At 48.0% G+C, this 21886-nt stretch overlaps 1 protein-coding gene across 7 annotated transcripts in view; it reads right to left on the bottom strand.

Annotated features, from left to right (window-relative positions):
• ARNT2 (aryl hydrocarbon receptor nuclear translocator 2) overlaps nucleotides 1–21886 on the bottom strand; it is a 196854-nt gene that overhangs the window by 133420 nt on the left and 41548 nt on the right. For 6 of the 7 annotated variants that reach the window (XM_036844102.1, XM_036844101.1, XM_036844099.1 and 3 more), the window contains exons 2-3: nucleotides 15179–15293; nucleotides 8235–8282 (exon numbers count right to left, since the gene is read on the bottom strand). In XM_036844102.1, the coding sequence (XP_036699997.1) occupies nucleotides 8235–8282; nucleotides 15179–15293 (163 nt within the window). Of the gene's footprint in view, nucleotides 1–8234; nucleotides 8283–15178; nucleotides 15294–21886 lie in introns of those variants that run through there. The other variant, XM_036844105.1, reaches the window with a different exon arrangement.

Here is a 21886-nt window from a genome sequence, read left to right as displayed (position 1 = left end):
GAGGAGCATGTGGTAAACCTAAGTCCTCCAGCTGCCTCTCTTTGCTCTTGTCACCAGCTGTGAGCCCTGGGGGTGGCAGACAGGCTGACACCATCAGGGACACGCCCAGCTCCCTCTCAGCCTGGTCACCCACACGGCCAGGTCCCAAACCTGAGAAGTCAGTGCTGACATCTGCCCCGCCCCCGCCCCCCCCCCCATTGCCAGCTTAGTAGCTCCACAGGTGACAGGACTGTTGGTAGAGCAGCCCTGCTCCAGGTGGGACCAGGGCCACGTTCCTCTATGACACCTCAGCTTCCACCGCCACCTCCTGACACGCACACTGCTCTCCAGGCCACCACGGTCTCAACAACAGACCAGCAGGAAACAAGCAAAACGCCTCTTCTGTCCACTTGGATACACACGGCCAAGCAGCAGGAAAGGTCTGATTCGGTAAAGGTCTTCAGCACCTCTCATGCAAAAGAAGCATCCATCCCCTCCAGCCAGGGGGGAGTCAGACTGTGGGAGGAGACCCTTCGCAGAGGTGCAGAGACCATCTGTCCTTCAGGACTGGGATGGAGAACCATCCTGACCAAGGGGGGAGGATTTTGGGGGGGGGGGTTCCACACGAGTCCTTGCCAGCTGGCAGCAGCCTCAGGCTCAGACTGGCCCTGGCTCCTCCTCCCTGACACTGGGAGGGAGACTGTATCTTGCAAACTTTCAGGGAACACCCTTCCTGTCCTGGCCAGCCCTTCCTGGGTGGCAGGGCAGGGCACCATGAGAGCCGTGAAGGCCCGAGGAGGGCATTTTGGGCAGCCCCACAGTGACGCTGGCCACAGGCCCTGCGGAGGGGACCCACAGAGGCATATCCAGCGAGGCAGTTTCCCTGGGTTCCAAGGCTTCTGCAGAAGGAGCAAAAGATGTCTCCTCCTTGGGACAGAGGCAGGAAGCCCGCCCCCAGGGGCCATCCACGGCATGGTTTTCTGCAAAGCAGCTGCAAGGTTCCCCGGTGTTTAGGCTGAAGATAAGGCTCACACAAGACACAGGGAGACGAAGTCTGAGAAAGCCCAGGTCCTCCAAAGAGGGGGCCCAGGCCCAGTCTCTGATCACCCCCATTCCAGTGGGACCACTTCCCCCGTGTTATGTGGCTTACCCACAGCTTCCCAAGGCCTCTCCCACTGGCCACTGCACTGGTCCTCATGACCGCCCTGTGTGGAAGAGGACCCTGAGGCTCAGAGCGGTACTGACTTAGTAGGACTTGAACTAGGCTCCTCAGCAGAGCGCTAACTGGTCCCGGAGTCAGAGCTGGAACAGCCGGGGAGACTGACAGGCAAAGGTACCTAAGGCTCTATGGGGAAGAAAAGGCCCGGCAGCTTCTAGAGGGACACAGCTCAGGACTACTTAGGACTCCAGAAACAATTTCCTCCCCTTCTCTACAAAGTCTGGGGTTATCCAGGTACTGTCATTTCAAATCTAGGTTAGTCTCTGCAGGAGAAAAGCAAGAGGAGCTGGGGTTGCTGAGCAAGGAAAGAAGGGCATCAAAACTGAAGTCAGTGACATGAGAGCCAAACATCTACGAAGGGGTGACTGATCCAGATGGGCCTGAGGGCAGAGGACTGGCTCCACCTGAAACAGAGTTCATGCCAAAGCGTTCTAACTCCAATCCTAACCCCAACCCACTGAAACGACGAGAAGGTCTCAAGCTAAACCCCCTAGTAATTTGGTTGCTCGTGGGCGACACCATGCCAGGTTCTACCCAACTTCTCTGCCAGACTTTACTGGTTCATAAGAACTAAGGCTGTTGAAGCCACTATGGAGAACAACATGGAGGTTCCTTAAAAAACTAAATATAGAGCTACCACATAACCCAGCCATCCCACACCTGGGCATATACCCAGAGAAAACCATAATTCTAAAGGATGCATGCACCCCAATGTTCACTGCAGCACTATTAGGACATGGAAACAACCTAAATGTCCATCGACAGAGGAATGGATAAAGAAGGTATGCTACCTATATACAATGGAATATTACTCAGCCATAAAAAAGAACGACATAATGCCATTTGCAGCAACATGGATGGACTAGAGATTGTCATACTGCGTGAAATAAGTCAGAAAGAGAAAGACAAATATTGTATAATATTGCTTATAAGTGGAATCTAGAAAAAAGGTACAGGTGAACTTATTTGCAAAGCAGAAATAGAGACACAGAAGTAGAGAACAAACTATGGACACCAAGGGGGAAAGCGGGGGTGGGACAAACTGGGAGATTGGGATTGACATACATACACTACTATGTATAAAATAGATAACTAATGAGAACCTATTGTATAGCACAGGGAACTCTACTCAATGCTCTGTGATGACCTAAGTGGGAAGGAAATCTAAAAAGGAGTGGATATATGTATACATGTGACTGATTCACTTTGCTGTACAGCAGAAACTAATACAACATTGTAAAGCAACTATACTCCAACTAAAAAAAAAGAAAAAAAGAAAAAGAAAAGAAAATCACAGTCCAGAAAAAAAGAACTAAGGCTGTTGAGGCAGGGAGAAGGTTGGCTGTGCTCATCTTGGGTGCTTACTCGGCAGTGTCAGAAGGCTCAGCTGAATCTCTCCCTGCTCTAAACGGAGTCCACGTGGCCAATCCAGGGTGTCCCCCACAAGGTTACTGATAAGATGAAGTCCAACAAAAAAGGGCAATCCGGGCTTCCCTGGTGGCGCAGTGGTTAAGAATCCGCCTGCCAATGCGGGGGACACGGGTTCGAGCCCTGGTCTGGGAAGATCCCACATGCCACGGAGAAACTAAGACCCTGCGCCACAACTACTGAGCCTGTGCTCTAGCCCATGTGCCGCATCTACTGAAGCCCCCGCGCTCTAGAGCCCGTGCTCCGCAACAAGAGAAGCCACCGCAATCAGAGGCCCACGCACTGCAACGAAGAGTAGCCCCCGCTCGCTGCAACCAGTGAAAGCCCGTGCGCAGCAACGAAGACCCAATGCAGCCAAAAATAATAAATAAATAAAAATAAAGTAAAAAAAAAAAGGGCAATCCTTGCTCCTTCCCGGCTGTCCTCTCTGCATCAGAAGTACTTTGAGCATCTTCCCACCTCGAAACAAAATGCTCAGCTCTCTTAGCTAAGATGCACAGACTGAGAATTCTGGGAAATGACCACCTTTTTCTTTTTCTGCCAGGAAAGATCTTTGCAGGACAAGCCCACGTGGCATAGTTTTCCCTTATCAACGGGGTTTTGATATCAGAGCTCTAAATAAAACAGGGTGGGAAATTCAGAGGGAAAGACTAAACTAAAACATCATCACAACCCACAGAGCCAGAAAAGAAAATGCCCACAAGCGTAAATATTGCACAAATCCAAGAGGAAAATATCAAAATGGGTGTGATGAAAGAGGAAAAGTCAATTCTGTGGAAACTTTCCTATCGTGGGTAGCTTTACTTTTAGATAATGTTAGAGGTTCACTGGCGAAACCCTACAAAATATAAGGACTCCTTCTGGACTGCTGCAGTTGGGTGCCACTGTGTCCCCAGGGAACAGCTGAGAGTCACACAGATGATGGATGGAACCTCGGGAAGGTCAATTAGAGCCGGTCCTCGAAGGGTGAAGGGTGAAGGGTAAAGGAAGGGTGGGAGAGAGACTAATAAAACTCATCAACAAGGTCTTTTAATTCCAGGTTTGTAGATGGCCCCACGCACTATAGTAGAATTCACAGTAACAGATGTGAGAACTCCTTGCAAGATCTTCTGGGTCTTCTGAGAAAGGGTGCAGAATGAGTGTAAACATGGCAAAAATCAGGTTGATAGCACGTAGCGACAAAAATGAAAGGTTTGGGAGTGAACACTTGGTTGTTCCTAAGATATAAACCCAACATTTTAAAAGATCTCTATTTTTCATGTTTCCACTCTTCTGCTTTAATGAACATTACACACATACACGTACACGTGTATGTACATATATGTAAGTCACACAGAGAGCATGGTGTGTAAAGTTGACTCTGTTGATGACAGCTCTGGGATGCCAGCTGCCCTGTGTATGAAACAGTATTCAAGACGCCACTGAGGGACTTCCCTGGCGATCCAGTGGTTAAGACTCCGCACTACCAATTCAGGGGGCGTGGGTTCGATCCCTGGTCAGGGAACTAAGATCTCGCATGCTGCTCAGCGCAGCCAAAATGAAAAAAACAAAACAACAACAACAAAGAATTAAAAAAAAAAAAAAAAGACGCCACTGAGCCCAGCTGCAGGCACAAGAGGAGATGTTGGGACTCACTAGATTATCCACCAAGGGGGCATTAAAGTAGGAAGAACCCTGAACCGCTCAGCATGATGGAAGAGTTCTGGCCTCTCCTCGAGTGTAGGGATGCAGGATCTGCTGGACAGGATTTGCGAGCGCCTCCCAGGGAGACCAGGGCTGTCTGTGAGGGGACGGGGTCGGTCAGGGAGGGGCTCACACTGGCCTCCCCGAAGGCGGGTCCAACCCCACTCACCCCCGCCCGGGAGGTTCATCTTCGGAGAAACACTTTCTGGTGTATCATCAGTTTTCCCGGAGATGGAGAGCTCACCCCCATCCGATGACAGGAGGATGACTTGGTAACTGGAATTCCCAGAGGCATGAGGTGGAGCCCAGCCTGGGAAGAAAGGCCGGCTCCGAACGCCCACTCCTCTGACGCTCCCACATACTTGTCTTGACCACCCTCCAGGCTCCTTGTCACCGTCCCCATCGGCCGCCGACGCCGACAGCGGGGACCTGCACCAGCCCGCCCGGCTGTACCACCTTCCGCGTCCCCCTTCTTCTCCAGCAGCCATCCCCCCACCCCCGAGCCTCAGCCGACCTCTCCCAGAGCTGCGACTCCGCACTTTGTGAACACACCCGCTGCTTCTCCAGCACCCTCAGATTCCCACAAAAGCAGAAGATTCTTCGTTCATCTGCAGTGGGCAGAGGCTTACAGGTGTGCCCGAGAGGGAAGTCTGGGATGCCCCGGCTTGAATTCCAAGGAGGCTAACGGAGGAAAGGGAGGTAAAAACGTTAGACCCCGACTGAAATTGCAGACCACGAACGTGGCGTGGCACGAGCTGTATTCGAGTCTACTCCCCTCCATGTTCCCCCAGGTCATCAACCCTCGTTTCTCCCGGCTCCTGGCCTTTCTTCCCTCTGCAGCTGCACCTGTAGCTTGATCTCTTCAACGGCCCTCTCATCAACATCAACCACCTCGCTGCCCCGCCCCTCTGCTGCCCCTGCTGGACCCTCCGGGCCTGAGTGCACAGGCCGTCTGCATTCCCCTGCATCCAACCAGCTGGGCGCTGCTGGGGGAAAACTGCACATTAACACAGTGTGCTAGGTGTGGGGTCTACAGTTCGTACATCTCGTCCACCCAGGCATCCCAAACTTCTCTCTCAGGCACACCACTGAAGCCTCTGCCCCTGACAGCACACGGCCTCTGCTTAACCAGAGAGGAGGAACCATCCGAATGAACCCCTCAACTCTCCGGACACCCAGCAGCATCACACTCAGCTACACTTGCAGCTCCCCCGCTCTGCGGCCAAGGATGGGTGGTCCTCCTGCTGGGCTTGGATCTATTTCTCCCCTTCTCCACTCCCTTGACCCACCTCTCCCCAACCCCACTCCAGAACCTTCCAAATCCCCGGTTATACTCACTCTTCCCCCTCCCCATGGACATGTGCTCATGGTGCTCATGTGCTCAGCAGAGCCCTGTCCTGCGTGTCACAGCCCCCAGAGCGGCATGAACCGTGTGTGGGGAGGAGGGCTGAGGCCTGGGGACGGTGCAGCGGGCCTCAGGGCATTTCTGGCCCTGGAACACGTGTGTGCGCGCATGTGCGCGTGCATATGTGTGTACCTGTGTGCAGCGGCTGGGTACACACACGCACATGTGCGCGCGTGTGCATGTGTGTGGTTAGGTGGCCGTGGGCAGCTTCATGGCTACTACCTTGTTCTTCCTGAGACCTGCTGTGATCAGGCAGGAACCAAACCCAATTGATTTACCTCCTATGTGACTGTGACCACATTTCCCATAGCAAAAATTGAGACACGACGTCTGACGATAGGTCGGACATTTGAAGTTGGGACCACCCTTGAGAAGACCTGGGAAAGCTGGCTGCACACACAGCAGGGGGACAGAAATCACAGCCTAGCACCCTGGCCGGATTCTGAGACGGCAAATTCTGCTGGTGAGATGCCCGCATCTCAGCCACCCTCTCTTCCAGGGCCTCGCCCAAGGGCTCCCTAGGCTGACTGTAAGCACAGGAGCAGGAAACAGAAGTGGCCCCGAGGCATGCCATGCCCGCCACTGGCAGGAGACAGCCTGGAGCAGTCTCTCCGACCCTCTCCTGGACGGCTGCCAGAACAGCTGGCAAAGCGGAGGGCACGGTAGACTCAGTCGTCTCCCCAGCTGAGAGCCGCTCAGATGCCCCCACCGGCAGACAGGTCCATCAACTCTCCTACGGTCACACGCTGAAGTGGCCCCAGGCTACCGCGGGTCCCAGTGTATGTTGGAAGCGTGTCCCATCTTTCCCTCTTATTTTCCATGTGCAGGGGAAAGGATATGGTTCCCAGAAGCCTAGGTTTGAACCCTGACTATGTACAACCTGACTCACTGGCGGGCTTACAAGACAGATTCACAGAGTCTAGGGTTTCTGTTTCTTCCTGATGGGACCTCAGACAATGAGCTCTCTGTGTCCCTGCACTGTTATTTCATCACTGACGCTGATCTTCCATGTCAAACAAACGTCACTCCTCGTCTCTCTTCCTCCCTCTGTTCTGAGACCCAGGAACCATCATTTCCTGAGGTCAACATGCTATGCAATGTTATCTCAAGGGGAATTCTGATCCAGAGAAATCACAGGTCATTGTTTCCTTGTAAAGGGAGGCTGTGTAAGGGGAGCACAAACTAGGCTGGGGAGATGTGTGCCCTTATTTCCAAGGCTAGCTCTCTTTTCGGGAACAAAGCACTCCCTGCTATTAAAACTTATCCTAAGAAATGGGTGGACATCCAAGCTGGGGTTCTGTCTGCACCAAGGGAAAAATAATACACGCTTTTGTTGTTGAAACTCGTGTCTTGATTTGATTAGAAACTCCAGGGTCATTCGAGGTCAAAGCGTGCTCCACCTTCTCTGTCCTTCTCACCCAAGCGGAGGGGGTAGGATGGAAGGCAAAGTTCTCGGGGAGGAAAGCGTCTCAAGTGACAAGACTTTCGATGGACTTGGAGACACCAGGAAGCCCAGGAATAGGAACGAGATGCATGTTCCTCTTGGATTTGGGGAAGGGGTGCTCGATCCACACCCACAACACGGGTAAAAGGTACCCAACCCAAAGTAACTGCCGTGGGGATGAGCAAACTGGGGGAGGCCATGGGTCCGGGGCTCAATACGGACATCATTCTGCTAAAAACTTTTATAAAATAACCGAGGTTGTCAATCCAAACTGTGGACTGTGCATACCGCAGAAAGGTACCCGTAACCTGGGGTACGTTTCCAAATGCATCAACAACCAAGAATTAGGAATGCTTGATGGGGCAGCGGGGGAGGAATGTCAAGGCAGGCTCTTCCATAAGTAAACTGAGTACAGATGGGCATTTTGCTAAGACTGATGGAATGATCTTTGCCCTTTTCTCCATGTTGTCAAACTTCCTCCCATAACTTAAACAAAATTAAAAAAAAAAAGAGCCATGGGGCTGGGCCCGCCTTGTCCTTCATGTATGTGGTACATCTACCACCACTGGCTCCCACGGGCCAGTATCCTTCTGTGAGGCGGTCTGTTCTCAGGACAGCCCCACAGAGCCTAGTTAGAGATGCTGTCATGTGGCCAGTGAGTGATACAGCTCTTAGGAACTTAAGGTCCAGTTTTATATCCTGCATCCAGAACAGGGCCACCCAGGTTTCTTATATTTCTCCTTATTTTCCATGGTAGAAAAAGAGGCTTTATCTTGATTGTTTTTCTAAACATGAACTCTAGGTCTGTCTTTTAAAAAAGAATCCATTAAAACTGGCAGTCAGTATTTAATTTAAAAAGCCAACAGAGTTAATAACTTGTTACTTAACTTTTGATCATCCAGGCTGGGGTTGGCAGGTTTGCTAATAGTTACCTGTCCCTGGGCCAAATACTGGCACAGAATGAGGCAATGGCTTTTTTTCAATGACAAAAGACTTAATTAAACCCCTGTAGGTCCCAATGAGGTGATAAATGGCTCTTGGCTTCTTTAAATCTAGGGAACATAAAATAAACTCACCTTGAAAATTTGCTGGGACCTTCTCCATCTTCATCATCAAAGTCCATTCTGAAAAGTCAAGATCACGAGTGAGCATTCATTATAGGTAGGACATTTAACTGGACACATGAGCTGGTGGCACACAGGGGGTTTCATTTGGTCAGATTGCTCTCCAACAATCCCAACCCTTGGCAGTGCAAAAAACAGTATCTCTACACAGTCATTGTACAGGTTCGAGACAAGAAAGGGCAGAATGAAAGGTCTACAGTAGCAGTGCCATTAATTGTATGATTGGGGACTTCTGCAAAAGTGCTGGAATATCAACTCGAACCCTTCTAGAACCCTATACAGGCTGCCAGTGGGTTGCTCAGGCTGTGCTGGAAAAGTCAACACCCCTTATCTCCCACCACCTTGGGGGATACCTGCTCCCCTCCACATCATTTATTCCACAAGGAGACTTCCTTCTTTAACTTATTTTGTGGTATATTAACAGACTGAGAAAGCTCAAGAGGGTTTCAAAAACAGGAAGTTTTAAGGGCAATGAAGGGATTATGAGGAAAAGAACACATACTACTGGTTGTGCCATGTGAGGACTTGGCTGGTCTGGATGAGTCAACATGGAAAGGGCATTTAAGGCCATTATCCTATAAACTCCAGGTCCAAGTAAATGGGTGTGTGGGAGAAACAGTCGTTTGGGGCCCAAGCTACTCAAAGTGGCTGTCTGCTTATTGAAACTCACCCAATAAATACTCAAGATTCCCACTTTACTGGGCCTCTCCAAATACACATAAAACAAAAAGTTTTGATAGATATTTCTTTAACTGATATCCCAAACTCTCCTTCTCAAAAAACAAAACAAAACAAAAAAACCAGTCCTCTCTAATATCAATTAATTTTACTCCTGAAGATGTTAGAGCAGAGCAGGTACTTATTTAAGGAGCACCCAGAGTCTTCGGGAACAAAACAGAAATAGTACAGATGTCTTGGCTCTCCTGGACATTTGGGGGAAGTGGGATTCCTTGGGGGAAGAACGTCTCAGAGCCACTGCATCCCCCATCTTGTTCTCAGTGGGACTGAGGGACTAAGTGGGACACAGTTCCCGTGGACCCCAAGCAGAAGGGAGGCCAGCCTGCCTGGCGGCCAAAAGCTTGCCACCAGAATGGCGGGTGTGCTCTAGGACCACAGCTACATATGCCGGGGCTGCTGGCCTCACAGGGAACGTGATCCCCCCCTCAGCTCTCAGGGTGGGGGCCCCAGTGGGTAATGGGTGATGGGGTAAGGCACAGGGCACCCAGGCTACCAGGAAATGGCCAGTTGCATAGGAAGAGCCACCACTGGACAAGCACATGGGAGAGGCCCCTAAGGAGATAAATCATACTCTCTAGGCTTTGGGGTTACTTGGGGGACCTAGGGACTGTGATGACATAGGGCAAAGGAACATTGTCTTCTTTAAAATGGTATCACATGTTTATTTTTGTATTGTTTTATGTGCAGTGTGGCCAGAGTTCTAATCTGAGTTGACTTGATGGGATCCCCTGCCAATTTGGAATCCCTGATTTCCAGGCACCAGGGCTTGCACTGGCTGCTTGGAACACAAGAACAAAAGGAGTTACGTAACTGGGAGAGATGACAGCAATGTTAACAAAAATACTTCTGCACAAAGAGGAGGGAAGGCGGGGAAGAAAAGTGATAAGAAAGGGAAAGTAGAGTTAAAACACCACTGGGGGAGAGAGACATGCACCCCCTACAATGCAGACTGGGCAGCCGGGCACCAGACAGCAGCTGCAGAGTTGCCTATGTTGTGGGAAAATGGGGGCTGAACGCACGACTTTCTAAATGAGGTAGAGTCATCAATATACTGCTTAGCTACTAAGCCATCACCTCACCTTTCCTGAAAAATTACATCTGGGAGATAGCACCAAAAATCCTGCTCCCAGAGCCTCTGGGCCTTTGCAGAGCTACAGAACCACACTGCCACCAAGTGTTCATCACGGGTAAGAGTGACTTTGCTGCAGACATGAAGGTTAGTTAACACCCCTGGGCTGTCAAAAACAGACTAGTGTTAAGAAAAAGAACTCACATTTTCAAAATTCTAATGGATTTATGCAAGCATTTAGCAACACCTCAAGTGGGTGTGCGATGTACAGGTATCTTTAAAATGCCTTTCAGGTCAAGTTGATATGAGTGTGATAAGCTGGCTCCTGCAAGATACAATTTATTAGTCAGCCTTCCCTCCTCAGGCTGCACGATTTTTGGGGTATTTAGGGTGACCAACTGTCCTGGTTTTCCCAGAATGTGGGGATCTGTGGAGGAACTGGGCTTCAGTGCTAAAACTGGGAAAGCCCTGGGCCCACCAGGACGGTTGGTCACCCGAGTTTTCATTAAGGACAGCTAGGCTCTTTACCTGACCCTCATGCAGCACACGGATGGGGAAGCTAGCCATACGGTAAACGGTCCCAGTCTGGATCAGCTCAGCCCAGTCGAGCAGAGAGTGTAAGAGAGGGACGGCCAGGCTCTGGAGCCAGAGTTTTCTGAAGCCTGCTGAAAACTTAGGAAGCAGGATTTGGCTATGAAAACTTAGGGACCACAAAACTGTGCCTTCCCACCTGTGGAAGCGTGTGATCACACGTGTGCTGCAATCACATCTAGGAATTTTGAAATGCATAATGTGGGCGTGAACTCAGGAGAGAAATCAGGGCACAAACGACCGTTCAGATCCTCAGGGTAACTCACTTGACCCCAAAGCGGTCTCACTGCTCATCAGCTACACAGAAAAAAATTCAACTTCTGAGGACAGAAGGATCTTTCGGAGGAGCACTTGCCAAGACGCTGCCTTTGGGTCTCCTGTCACCAATTCAAAAGCTCCACTTTAAATACAACTACAATAGCTATGCTTATTTCTTCTGCTATAAAAACTCTGAGTAAATGATCCTTTGTTTTATGTCTTTTATGTGTTTCTATTATACTTAAGCATCTGGCTAATAAAGGAGAGAAATTAAAATATGACTTTTAAGTCCTATTGTATTCACTTTAAAGAACTCGGTACAATAAGTGGATGATATAAGAGTCCTCGAAAGGTGGGCTGAGAATGCATTTTACCTCACTTTCCTGTTGCTGAGCATGAATTCTAACCTCGATAAAAAGCAGTGAAAAGCATTTCTGAGCTTGCAGCTAGTTAAGAGTGAGTGATGCGGATCTGCCTAACAGCGATTGCATAATAATAATAATGCATCATCAAATATGAGTCAGCAAATAATTCACTATGCTCTTATGAGAGAAGATGAGAGGCCGTGCCAAGAAGGCTGGTTCTAGAGTGCAGCAAAGGAGCGACCCCAGGCCAGCGTGAAGCTGCTGCTGACAAAAAGAGAAGTGACACGGGTGCCAGCCAACACCCTTCCTTCAGGGCCTGGGCCAGCTGACTGGGGCTACAGCAATACTACTGCAGAAATTTGAACCAAGCAAAACATCTGCTTATGTAATATGTCTTTTACTCAACCACATTCCAGCAGCCGTGGGGTTAGATTGCAGGCAGACGCTGACCTACTGGCTGCACACAATTTGGAAATCATTTCCCTCCAATGACGATGTTTAGAAGCCCAGCATTTGACTCCAAGGCAGCGGGAAGGGGCTGGTACACCCAGTCCCCTCTACCCTCACCCTCCCTCCCCAACAAGGGCTGACTCTGGGGGTGGGCACAGCCTAATGACAGTCACTTCCCCTGTCACTTGAAAAGCACCAAGTGTGCCCTGTGGATGTCCCCCATGCCGTCCCACCCCCTCACTGGGATCAGGGAGTTCTCTACAAAAATGCAGTTCAGGTGACTTGCTTCTGGTCACTTCTGCCACACATGTGGAATCACTTTTCAAAGAATCTGAAACTTCTGAACCCCCACCTTTGTCCCAACTGCTAGCAGAGCACGCTGCTTGCTAAGATGCTTACTGGGGAAGCCGTCAGGGCAGTGGGAAGAGCATTCATCAGAGGATCCACAGCGATGGGCCGGGCATGTGGCCCGGGGGATCCAAACCCCACAAGGGGTCAGTTCTACTTGGCTCTGAAACACTAGGGCTGGGTGGTCATCCTGGGAATCTGGGACACGTCCCTCCACCGGAATCACCAGGTCAGAGCGGGAAGACCTAGGCAGGGAATAGGGGACGGGAGGCAGGTCCTTACCTCTCCCAACCCCCCACTCCTTTGCTCTCTCCTTCTCCCCATCCCCGTGTCTCCAGCTGTGCCCCACAGTCTCGGAGAGAAGGAGGAGGAAGAGCACCACGGCAGTGACGGGGGAGCGTGCGTAAATGCGCCATGGTGCAGGGGTGGGCGCCGCAGCGGGGCGACCTGCTTTTTGATGAATGTGACTTCCATCAGGACTGAGCGCGCAGGCTGTGGTCAGGGGAGCGTTATTGCTGCTGTGGCCGTTCTACCACCGCGGTGGCCTCCGTCACAGAATTTCAGCAAAACACGTAAAAATACCAGATGTGAGAGTTACTATGGAAACTGCCCTGTAAAAATGGAGGTTTCCTTGCTGAGACGCAGAGGATACATCCCTCAGTCACAGGGGCGTAGTAGGAGGGGGCGCGGTTTGCCTGCTCTTCCCTCTGACGGGGAAAAGGAGGCAGGCACACGGGCTCCAAAAAAGAGGAGAATAAAAGATGAGCCCCCCGGAGGAGGTCGGCTCCTTGATCTGCCTTTCGGAGGCGCGGGCCCTCATCCTGCTGGTTGGGTAGCGTGCCAGCAGTTGCTGTTCGTCCCCTTGAATCTCTGGTTTCTTTGCTTGGTGTGGTGCTTCCCTGCTTCTAAGTGGAAGTGACCTCTGGGCTCTGTCTCAGTCCACCCCAGGTCCCTCTCCACCTCCAGTGTCACGCCGTGTATGTGTGACCTGGTAGGGAAAGGGGCAGCCTGGAGGACCTCTGCAGAAAGGAGACTGAGTCCACTGTCCTGTCATCAGCTCAGGCAGCAAGCAGAAGTCAGAGTCTGCACGCCAGGAGGCCAAGGAGGGGAGTAGCCTCAGCTCGCCACAGCCCAGCCCTGAGCAAAGCGTAGGCCCAGCACACACCCCGCGGGAGGGGTGGCAGAGACTCCTGGCAGAGGCTCAGCGACCCCTCCCCTGCACGGAGAGGGCTCCTCGTCCCGCAAATACTGGGCCCGAGCATCTCTGCCTGTCCTTGGCCCTGGCCCAGCCTACCTTCCTGCGTCAAAGAGTCCTGTGCTACAGATGTAGAGAACAAACGTATGGACACCAAGGGGGGGGAAAGTGGCGGGGGGTGGTGGTGGTGGGATGAATTGGGAGATTGGGATTGACATGTACACACTAATATGTATAAAATGGATAATTAATAAGAACCTGCTGTATAAAAAAATAAATAAAATAAAATTCAAAAATTCAAAAAAAAAATTTTAAGTATACAGAAAAAAGAAAAGAGTCCTGTGCTTCCTCTTCTTAAAAAGGATTGGGCCAGCAATGAGGCTCTGTCCCCAGGGAATGGAAGTTAGTAATCACAGACATTTAAAATCATTTTTGAAAGGCCTGGCATTTAAAAAAAAAATTCAGTAAGTTGATATGTTGACATCAAGTGCATTCTTTCAACAACCCACACTCCACTGAGCTTAGCACCTAGTGGGCAAGAATAGCTGGTTAAAATAGGATGTCTGGGTTTGTAGTAAGCCCTAGGGCAGGCTGCTTCCTACTATAAAGCTGATGTCAGGAGTTCTGCCCCAGGCACCACACTGCTCGTGAGAGCTCTGCTGGTCCCGCTGGAAGGAACACTGACTGCATCAGCACCCTGGAGGGGAGCGAGCTGAACCGAGGGGAGAAAGCTGGGGAACGAGACTCCATTACCCTCTCACTAATCACCAAAATCTTAGCCCTTCTTTTAAAGACTACTACACACACAGCAGTCTTTTCACCATCTCAAATTATAACGCTGAAGGGCCTTCTTCATCCTACTCCGTTCCATTCCAGATCCTCATAACATACCTGCTCCCCCTCCCCCAGCCCCCTTTAATAATCACACTGGTTTAAAAGCGACTCTTAGGTTTAAAATGATGGACCATTTTACAAATGAGCCTGGATCCTTGTCTTCCTGGGGAGACCTGGGTTATTGGAAATTGCTTTAAGAGGACAAATTGATTCTACTTCATGAAAGTATTTGTCTATCAAATATTTCATTCTATTTCAATGTCTATTCTATTTCATGAAAGTATTTGTCTATCCAATAGTTGTCCATCAAATATTTCATTGAAAATGAAATTGATTCAATGAAGGAAAGGGGTTGGTTGATATACAGAGTCTGAAAATGACCGTTATGTTTTTCCTGCAGGGATCTGGATCTGTGTTGGTTGATCGGTTTCGTAGATCTCTGCACAGCTACAGACACCATACATCATGAGTAGATGTCGTTCTGGGTTCCATCAGCTTAAGAATGATGGTCTTTCTGGTCCCACCAGAACTTAACACTGTTACCAACTTTACTGGCAGAGCAGGTTACAATGTAAGCTGCCCAGACTTTAGGTGCTGGGCTAGAGCCAGTTTTTTTGGAAAGGAATTCCTGCACACCACCTAGCAAAGACGGGTAGACGGAGCAAAGAACAGAAAGCACCAGAGGGATCTTTGCTGCCCACAGGGGCTGAAGCTCGACCTGCAGGGCTGCCCTCCGGCTGGTGGGCTCAGGCAGAGGGATGGGTAAGCCCCCTCCCTCAGAGAGATGGCCTGAGCAAAGCCCAGCAGGATCACAGAGCCATTCTCACCACAAGGACAAGCAAACAGAAGTCCCCAGCTGGGTGCTGAGGCCCAAAAACACTTAGAGGCAAATCACATGCATAGTTAGGAATCTTGCAAAATCTAAACAGGATGCAAACTGCTGAGCTTTTATTCTCCAGGAGAGGGAGAGACAATATTTTCCTAACAGGTCAAGAGTGTTGCTCAACATGTATTAAGCCCAATTCCTGGAACCACCGAGGTTGCTTACCCAGAACGCCGCTTTCCTCCGCGGGCGGGCATGGCCCCGGCCATCCTCACCTGTCCAGTGGCCGCCATGGGGGCAACGGGCAATGTCACTGATCCCGGGATGTCCGAAGCCATTTCTGCAATTCAGCAAAGATGAGAGGTTTTGTTAATGCCAGAAAATCCAGGAATAAGCAAGAAGACTGTCCGGCAGACCAAAAGCACCACCTGGGAGGAGAATCCAGGAACCTGGGTCCTGGGCCCATCATTAGTCACATGACGCAGCTGAGCCCTTCCCCTGTCTGGAAAAGGATATCCCTGGGCAGTATGCCCATACTTAGTTTAGGTGGTAAAAAAAGAGTTCGCGCAGCTAACTTAGCTTTCATAAAGAGCTCTTGTCTCCTGTCACCTGGAGGCGGGTAAGACGTTCAGGAAACCAGGCATGTGGCCAAAGCTTAAGGGGAAGGACCCCACTGCTGGTCCCAACTACTGGTAGCCCACATGGGGCCAACCCAGAGAACCAAAAGAGCCAATCCCCTGCAGCACCACCACTGATGCTCAGTCCTCACCCTGGGCATCTGTGTTCAAGCGGAAAGTCTGTTCCCCTCTCTAAATTTGGACTCAGAATCCCTGAATATAGAGCCCTGCCTGGCCCTCCATTCATGATGAGGACAGTGAGGTCCAGGGGCCTTAAAAGCATCCCTTCAGGCTGCACGGTAAGCCAGTGACAACAGCTCTCCACAGCCAGGCCTTTCTAGGAAGAAATGTTAATTTAAAGAATAAGTAGGTCTTTGTTTTTCTCTTTCTGACTTACTTCACTCTGTATGACAGACTCTAGGTGTGGTACAAATTAACCTATTTGCAGGGCAGGAATAGAGACACAAGACATAGAGAACAGACAGGTGGACACGGTGCGGGGAAGGGGAGGGTGGGATGAATTGGGAGATTAGGTTTGAGAGGAATACACTACCATGTGTAAAATAGATAGCTAGTGGGAACCTGCTGAATAGCACAGGGAGCTCAGCTCAGTGCTCTGTGATGACCTAGATGGGTGGGATGGTGGGGGTTGGGAGGGAGGTCCAAGAGAGAGGGGATATATGTATACATACAGCTGATTCACTTCATTGTACAGCAGAAACCAACACAACATTGTAAAGCAACTATACTCCAATTAAAAAAAAAAGAACAGGCAGGTCTGGCATTAGATGAGAGTACCTTTCCTGTGCATCTTTATCATAATGTATTATTGCTTATAAGCTAGAAACTTTCAGAAGCTTGTTAATGCCAAGGTACACATTCTTAATGTCAAAGAAACCACAGTTAAAGAATTTCTCCTTCCCACTTTGTGGAGAGTTCTTGAACTCAGATGCCCTTTCCTCAGACCATTAAATGGCAAAAGCAATACTCCAGGGGCCTCTCTTATCCTGTTTATTGTTCTTGGGAATGACTTCCACAGGGCTCGATTTTCTCAGCCCAACTCTTATCCAGGGCAGAAGGGATGCAACAGTCTACAAAAATGTATTTCAGAAAGACAGTCTGGGATAAAGACAGGGATCTGGGCCCTTGTTAGTGAAGGAACGTTGGTGATGCTCCGAAGTGTTAAGTTACTGCTCTCTGCCCCCTCCCAGAAACCACGGAGGCATCTGACAGCTGATCCACAGTTATGTCCAAAGACCTTGTGTTTAATAAACATAGTCTAAGGTCAACCTGAACTACTCCACTCAAAAGTTCTGTAGAAGAATTTTACAGTACTAATAAACAAAATCTTAATTTAGCTACTCCACTATGTTCACAAAAATTTGAGGGCTATTAGTTTTTTGTTTTTTTTTTTAAACTAATGTACCCATTGGAAAGTACTCAAGGAGAAAAAAAAAAATCCCTTTCTTAAAGCAATCCTCTCCTCTCTAAACAATTCCTGTACTGGATTTGTGACAGCTAGGCAGTATGAACAGCAATGACCTCATAACCTTATATCTGCCTGCTTCTGATAAGAAATCTATATTTTTTTCTGCAATGGAGGCTAAAGCACGTTAAGTCTGTTAAGTCCCAAAATTAAAAGGCTGAATCACTGCCAGTGCAAACATGGGCGGAAACAAAAGTCACCGCTTCCCAAAGTAAGTCCCACAGAAACATCAGGCCCTTAAGATTCTCCAGGAAAAAGGGTTGCGTGGTCAGACAGGGTAGGGAAAAGCCACACACTTATCCCCCTTCTCGAAGACTTCAATGTCCACCAAAAAACACAGTGAGAAGTCCTGATATAAGGACGTTTGTTTACCTGTGACTAAGCCAGCATATCATAAAGGTCTCTAATGGTGGAAACTCTTAAAATGTGTTCTCTGAACAACTCATGTTCCATGTGACACTAGTTTAAGTATTTCAAAGTCAACTACCTCATTCCTGCCTTTGAGTTAAGGAAACATCAGGCTGGAGGAGATCTTCGCCATTGTCTGCAGACCTGGAAAGGCCCACCCTTTCCCTCTGTGGTTACCCTCCAGCTCGGAGGTGGGGAGTGGGGAGGAAGGAGTGGAAAACGGAAGGCAACGTGCAGTTAGGAAAGAAGATGATATTTGTCCCATTTTATTTGGGGAAAACAAAGGTGCAGACGGTGAAGTTCCACAAAAACCCTGGCTATGGGGCAAGGGTTGAGGAATATGGAAAGTCCAATCCTCTCCTCAGACAGATGAAGGAAGCAAGGAAAAAGAGATTAAGTGACTTCCACAGGCGCCCACGGTGGACCAGGGGCCGGGCCAGGGGCAGGCCCAGTCTTGCTGTCACATCAGCATCTTATTCTGCTGGACTGTTTCCCATGATTAAGTTTCACTGGCCCAGAAAAAGGGCCAGCTCTGCGAGGACAGGCCCACACCAGCCTGCCTCCATCAGACCCCACTAGGTATATTCTTGTGCCCTCCAGGCTTGGTGCGAGATACCAAGTGCAAGTGGACGGGTAGACACAAGTAGTTTCTACCACAGAGAAAGTGTATGCTTCATGAAGGCCATGCGGCGGATATGCTGAGTTGGCTACAATCTTTACATGTGATATGCATGTGTCATAGAACCCGTGCACCATGGGATAAGGGGAGGGGAGCAAGGGAGCCTTATATGCAAATACATCGACATAATTTGAAAATGAGAGGCACATACGCATCTCCAGCAAAGGGGGCTACACACACAATACAGAAGGATGGCGGCTCACCATCCACAATGTCCAAAACTACCCCCTCCCCCCTCCCGCATGCGAAAAGCATTTCTAAGAAGACCTGACTCATTCTAGGTTTACGTTTTCTCCTGTAAACTGCATCTGTATATCATGTACCCGTTTCTCTACTGAGACTCAGAGGTTTTTTCTCATCTATTTGTATGATCTCTTTTTATGACAAAGATATTAGAGCTTTGCCACATTTTCTGAAAATCCTTTACAATATTTTTCCAATCTGTTGCTTGCTTTTTTAGGTTAAGAGATTTTTTTAATACTAGAGAAAGCTTTAAGAGGTAGAGTTTTAAGATATATTGGTCAGCTTGGGTTGCCATAACAAAATACCACAGTCAGGGGGCCTAAATGAAATAAATGTATTTTCTCACAGTTCGGGGACTGGGAAGTCCAAGATCAAGGTGCCAGCCAATTTGGGTGCCAGTGAGAATTCTCTTCCTGGTTTATAGACCACCTGCCCTCCGTGCCGTCACATTTTCTCTTCTTCTAAGGCCACCAATCCTAGGGCCCTACTCTTATGACCTCATTTAAACTTAATTACCTCCCATAAGCTCTAGCTTCAAATACAGTCAATGGGGGGTGGGGGGGAGTGGTACGATTAGGGCTTCAACATATGAATTTTGAGAAGATGATACAATTCAGTCCACAGCAGAAGAAAAGCTCAACTGTCCTAACCTCATTTATTCGAGTCCTTCCTTTTCCCCATAAGTTTTTTTGATGCTCCCTCTGTTTTACATTTTATTTGTACATAGAAAATGTGTCTGTTTCTAGAATATCTATTTTCTTTTTTTGTCAATTACCCAGTTATCTATACTTGCTCTAGTATTGCACCATTATAACACACTTAGTGATGCAAGTTTCTCTCACTGCTCTTACCTTTCAGAATTATCTTTGTCCTTCTGGCTTATTCTTCCATTTAAATTTTAGAATAATTTGATTAAGACATAAAGTTTAACCTCCTTTGGAAATTAACTGGATTATCTTGAACCTACAAATTAATTTTGGACAAAAGTGACATTTTTGCAATACTTAGAATTTTCAACAAAGAATTGACATAAGCCTATAATTTACTCAAGACTTCCTTTTTAGCTCAATAAAGTCTTGCATTTTCATCATATAGATCCCCCCACTTTCTCAGTTTATTTCTAGGTACTTTGTGATGTTATTATGATGTGATGTTGTGTTGTGTATTATGATCATTGCTACTAGTGTGAATGAGATCTCCTTTCCCAGATTACTTTCTGATTGGTTACTAGCTATGAAGACACTTGTGCTACAATAACTCTGTCATGCTTGATGTCAACTGATTCAACCAGCAGCTAAGATAGGTGTTGCCCTCCCCTCCCTTGCTGTTCTATGTATGTATTATGCTTTCAAAATTTGCATGCCTGGCTAAAGAGTTTCTAGGGCCATTGCCATGTGTCCTGCCATTTCACCAAATTTTTTTAATTGTTGTAATAATTCATCACTAATTCTTCTGAATTTTCTAATTTTACAAATCCTATGGGCTACAAATAATGATACTATTTTCTCACTTTAAATAGTTAAAGGTTTAATTTCTTTTCATGTCTTATTTCACTGGCCAGAACTTCCAGAATATTCAATAATAATGACCAATAACTGGGTAACAGAAAGGCCACGGAGCTTTGCAGTGAAACATACCTGGTTTCAAATCACAACTCAAACAGTTCCTAGCAATAATCTACTTTAAAGGATCATTTTAAAAATTAAGGATAATGTATATGAAGAGCCTAACACAGTGCCTGGGAGGGAAAAAAACTCTCAAGCAGCAATGATTAAAATTATCATGAATATGGTGATGGTAAGCAAACTTGCTTGGTCCTCGAATTTAATTGTAATGACCCACTGGTTTAAGACAAATATGCTTTATGACATCAAGGAAATCTGCTCCTATCCCATTTTCTTAGTTTTTTCAAGGAACGGATGTCTCATTTTATCAAACGCCATTGTGGTAACTAAAATAGTGTTTTAGATACGAAACAAACCAAGTGAAAGATGCAATCGATGAGACTAAAATTCACTTTAAAGGTTAAACTTTTCTCTAATGTCTTTTAGGAGCCACTCTTAATACATTCAAATAAAAATACAAAAAACATGTCTCTCTCATCTGTAATCTATGTTCATATCTACCAATGTAATCAGCTGTCAGCCTTCTTTGGAGAAGTGACTACCTGCTCCCTAGATCTGGCAACTTTTTCATATGACTCGAATGTAAGTTACCAAAGCTCCTAGGACACCCATCCAGGAAAGGTGGCCAAAGGAAGGTCACTCCCCAGGTCAGAGGTGAGGGTCTCCAAGGCAGAGCCTGGTATTTTTTTTTTTTTTTTTTTTGGCTGCGTTGGGTCTTCATTGCTGCGCTCCGACTTTCTCTAGTTACAGCGAGCGGGGGATACTCTTCATTGCGGTGCGAGGGCTTCTCATTTGCGGTGGCTTCTCTTGTTGCAGAGCACAGGCTCTAGGCCCATGGGCTTCAGTAGTTGGGGCCCGCGGGCTCAGTAGTTGTGGCTCGCGGGCTCTAGAGTGCAGGCTTAGTTGCTCTGCAGCATGTGGGATCTTCCAGACTAGGGCTCAAACCCGGGTCCCCTGCATTGGGAGGTGGATTCTTAACCACTGTGCCACCAGGGAAGTCCCAGAGCCTGGTATTATACATTTAGATGGAAAGTAGCCCCATAAGCCCATTGTTGATTTGCTCCAGGGCTTTTGAATTTCACTCCAAAAGGAAGAAAAGTGGAACCTTGACTGTAGCACTGAGCAGAGAGGAAGTCGAGTCGGATACCTACTGGGTGACAATGTGGCCATGGTCATACCTTGCCCCTGGGGGTGTACATGAACACAGCCTTTGTGAAGGATGAGTTGGCAGTATGTGTCAAGAGACATTAAGTTACCCATGCCTCACAAGAGGATGCCACAGCTCTGTGTATGTGTGTGTGTGTGTGTGTGTGTGTGTGTATGTACTTAATATACGCACAGAAAAAGACCAGAAGGCAGATACAAGTACACCAATGTGTTAAACTTGGCTATTTTTGTTGTGGGAATTATAGGTGGGTTTTATTTTCTCCTAAAAGCTCTTTTTGTTTTTGAATATACAAGGTTTTTTTCTTCAACAACATGTGTTAATTTAACATTAATCTAATGATGTGTTAATTTAATGACCACAAATAGAGAAATAAGTATTTTTAAAGGGTTTCATTGTAAGCCACAGTCGAAAGCATATATAGCTGGAGAGCTAGAAGCAGTGAACGAATGAGACAGAGATAAAGGAAGGGGATACCTTTTTAATCACAAGAGTGTCCAACAATGGAATGGATTGGCTTAATAATAATGATAAACATCCTATACAAAAATGTGTAAAATATTTTTGTATAAAGGTAATAAGATATATGTTGAGTGCTCACTATGTCCCAGGCTCTCCACGTGTGCTTTACATCCAGCCTACAAGAGAGGTATAAAGTCAACTCATTTTACAGACGAGGGAACTTGGGCAGAGAGAGGTCAGGGCCATGC

Source organism: Balaenoptera musculus, chromosome 2, assembly GCF_009873245.2.
Source record: "Balaenoptera musculus isolate JJ_BM4_2016_0621 chromosome 2, mBalMus1.pri.v3, whole genome shotgun sequence".
NCBI lineage: Eukaryota > Metazoa > Chordata > Mammalia > Artiodactyla > Balaenopteridae > Balaenoptera > Balaenoptera musculus.
This window is presented reverse-complemented; position numbering and strand designations above follow the sequence as displayed.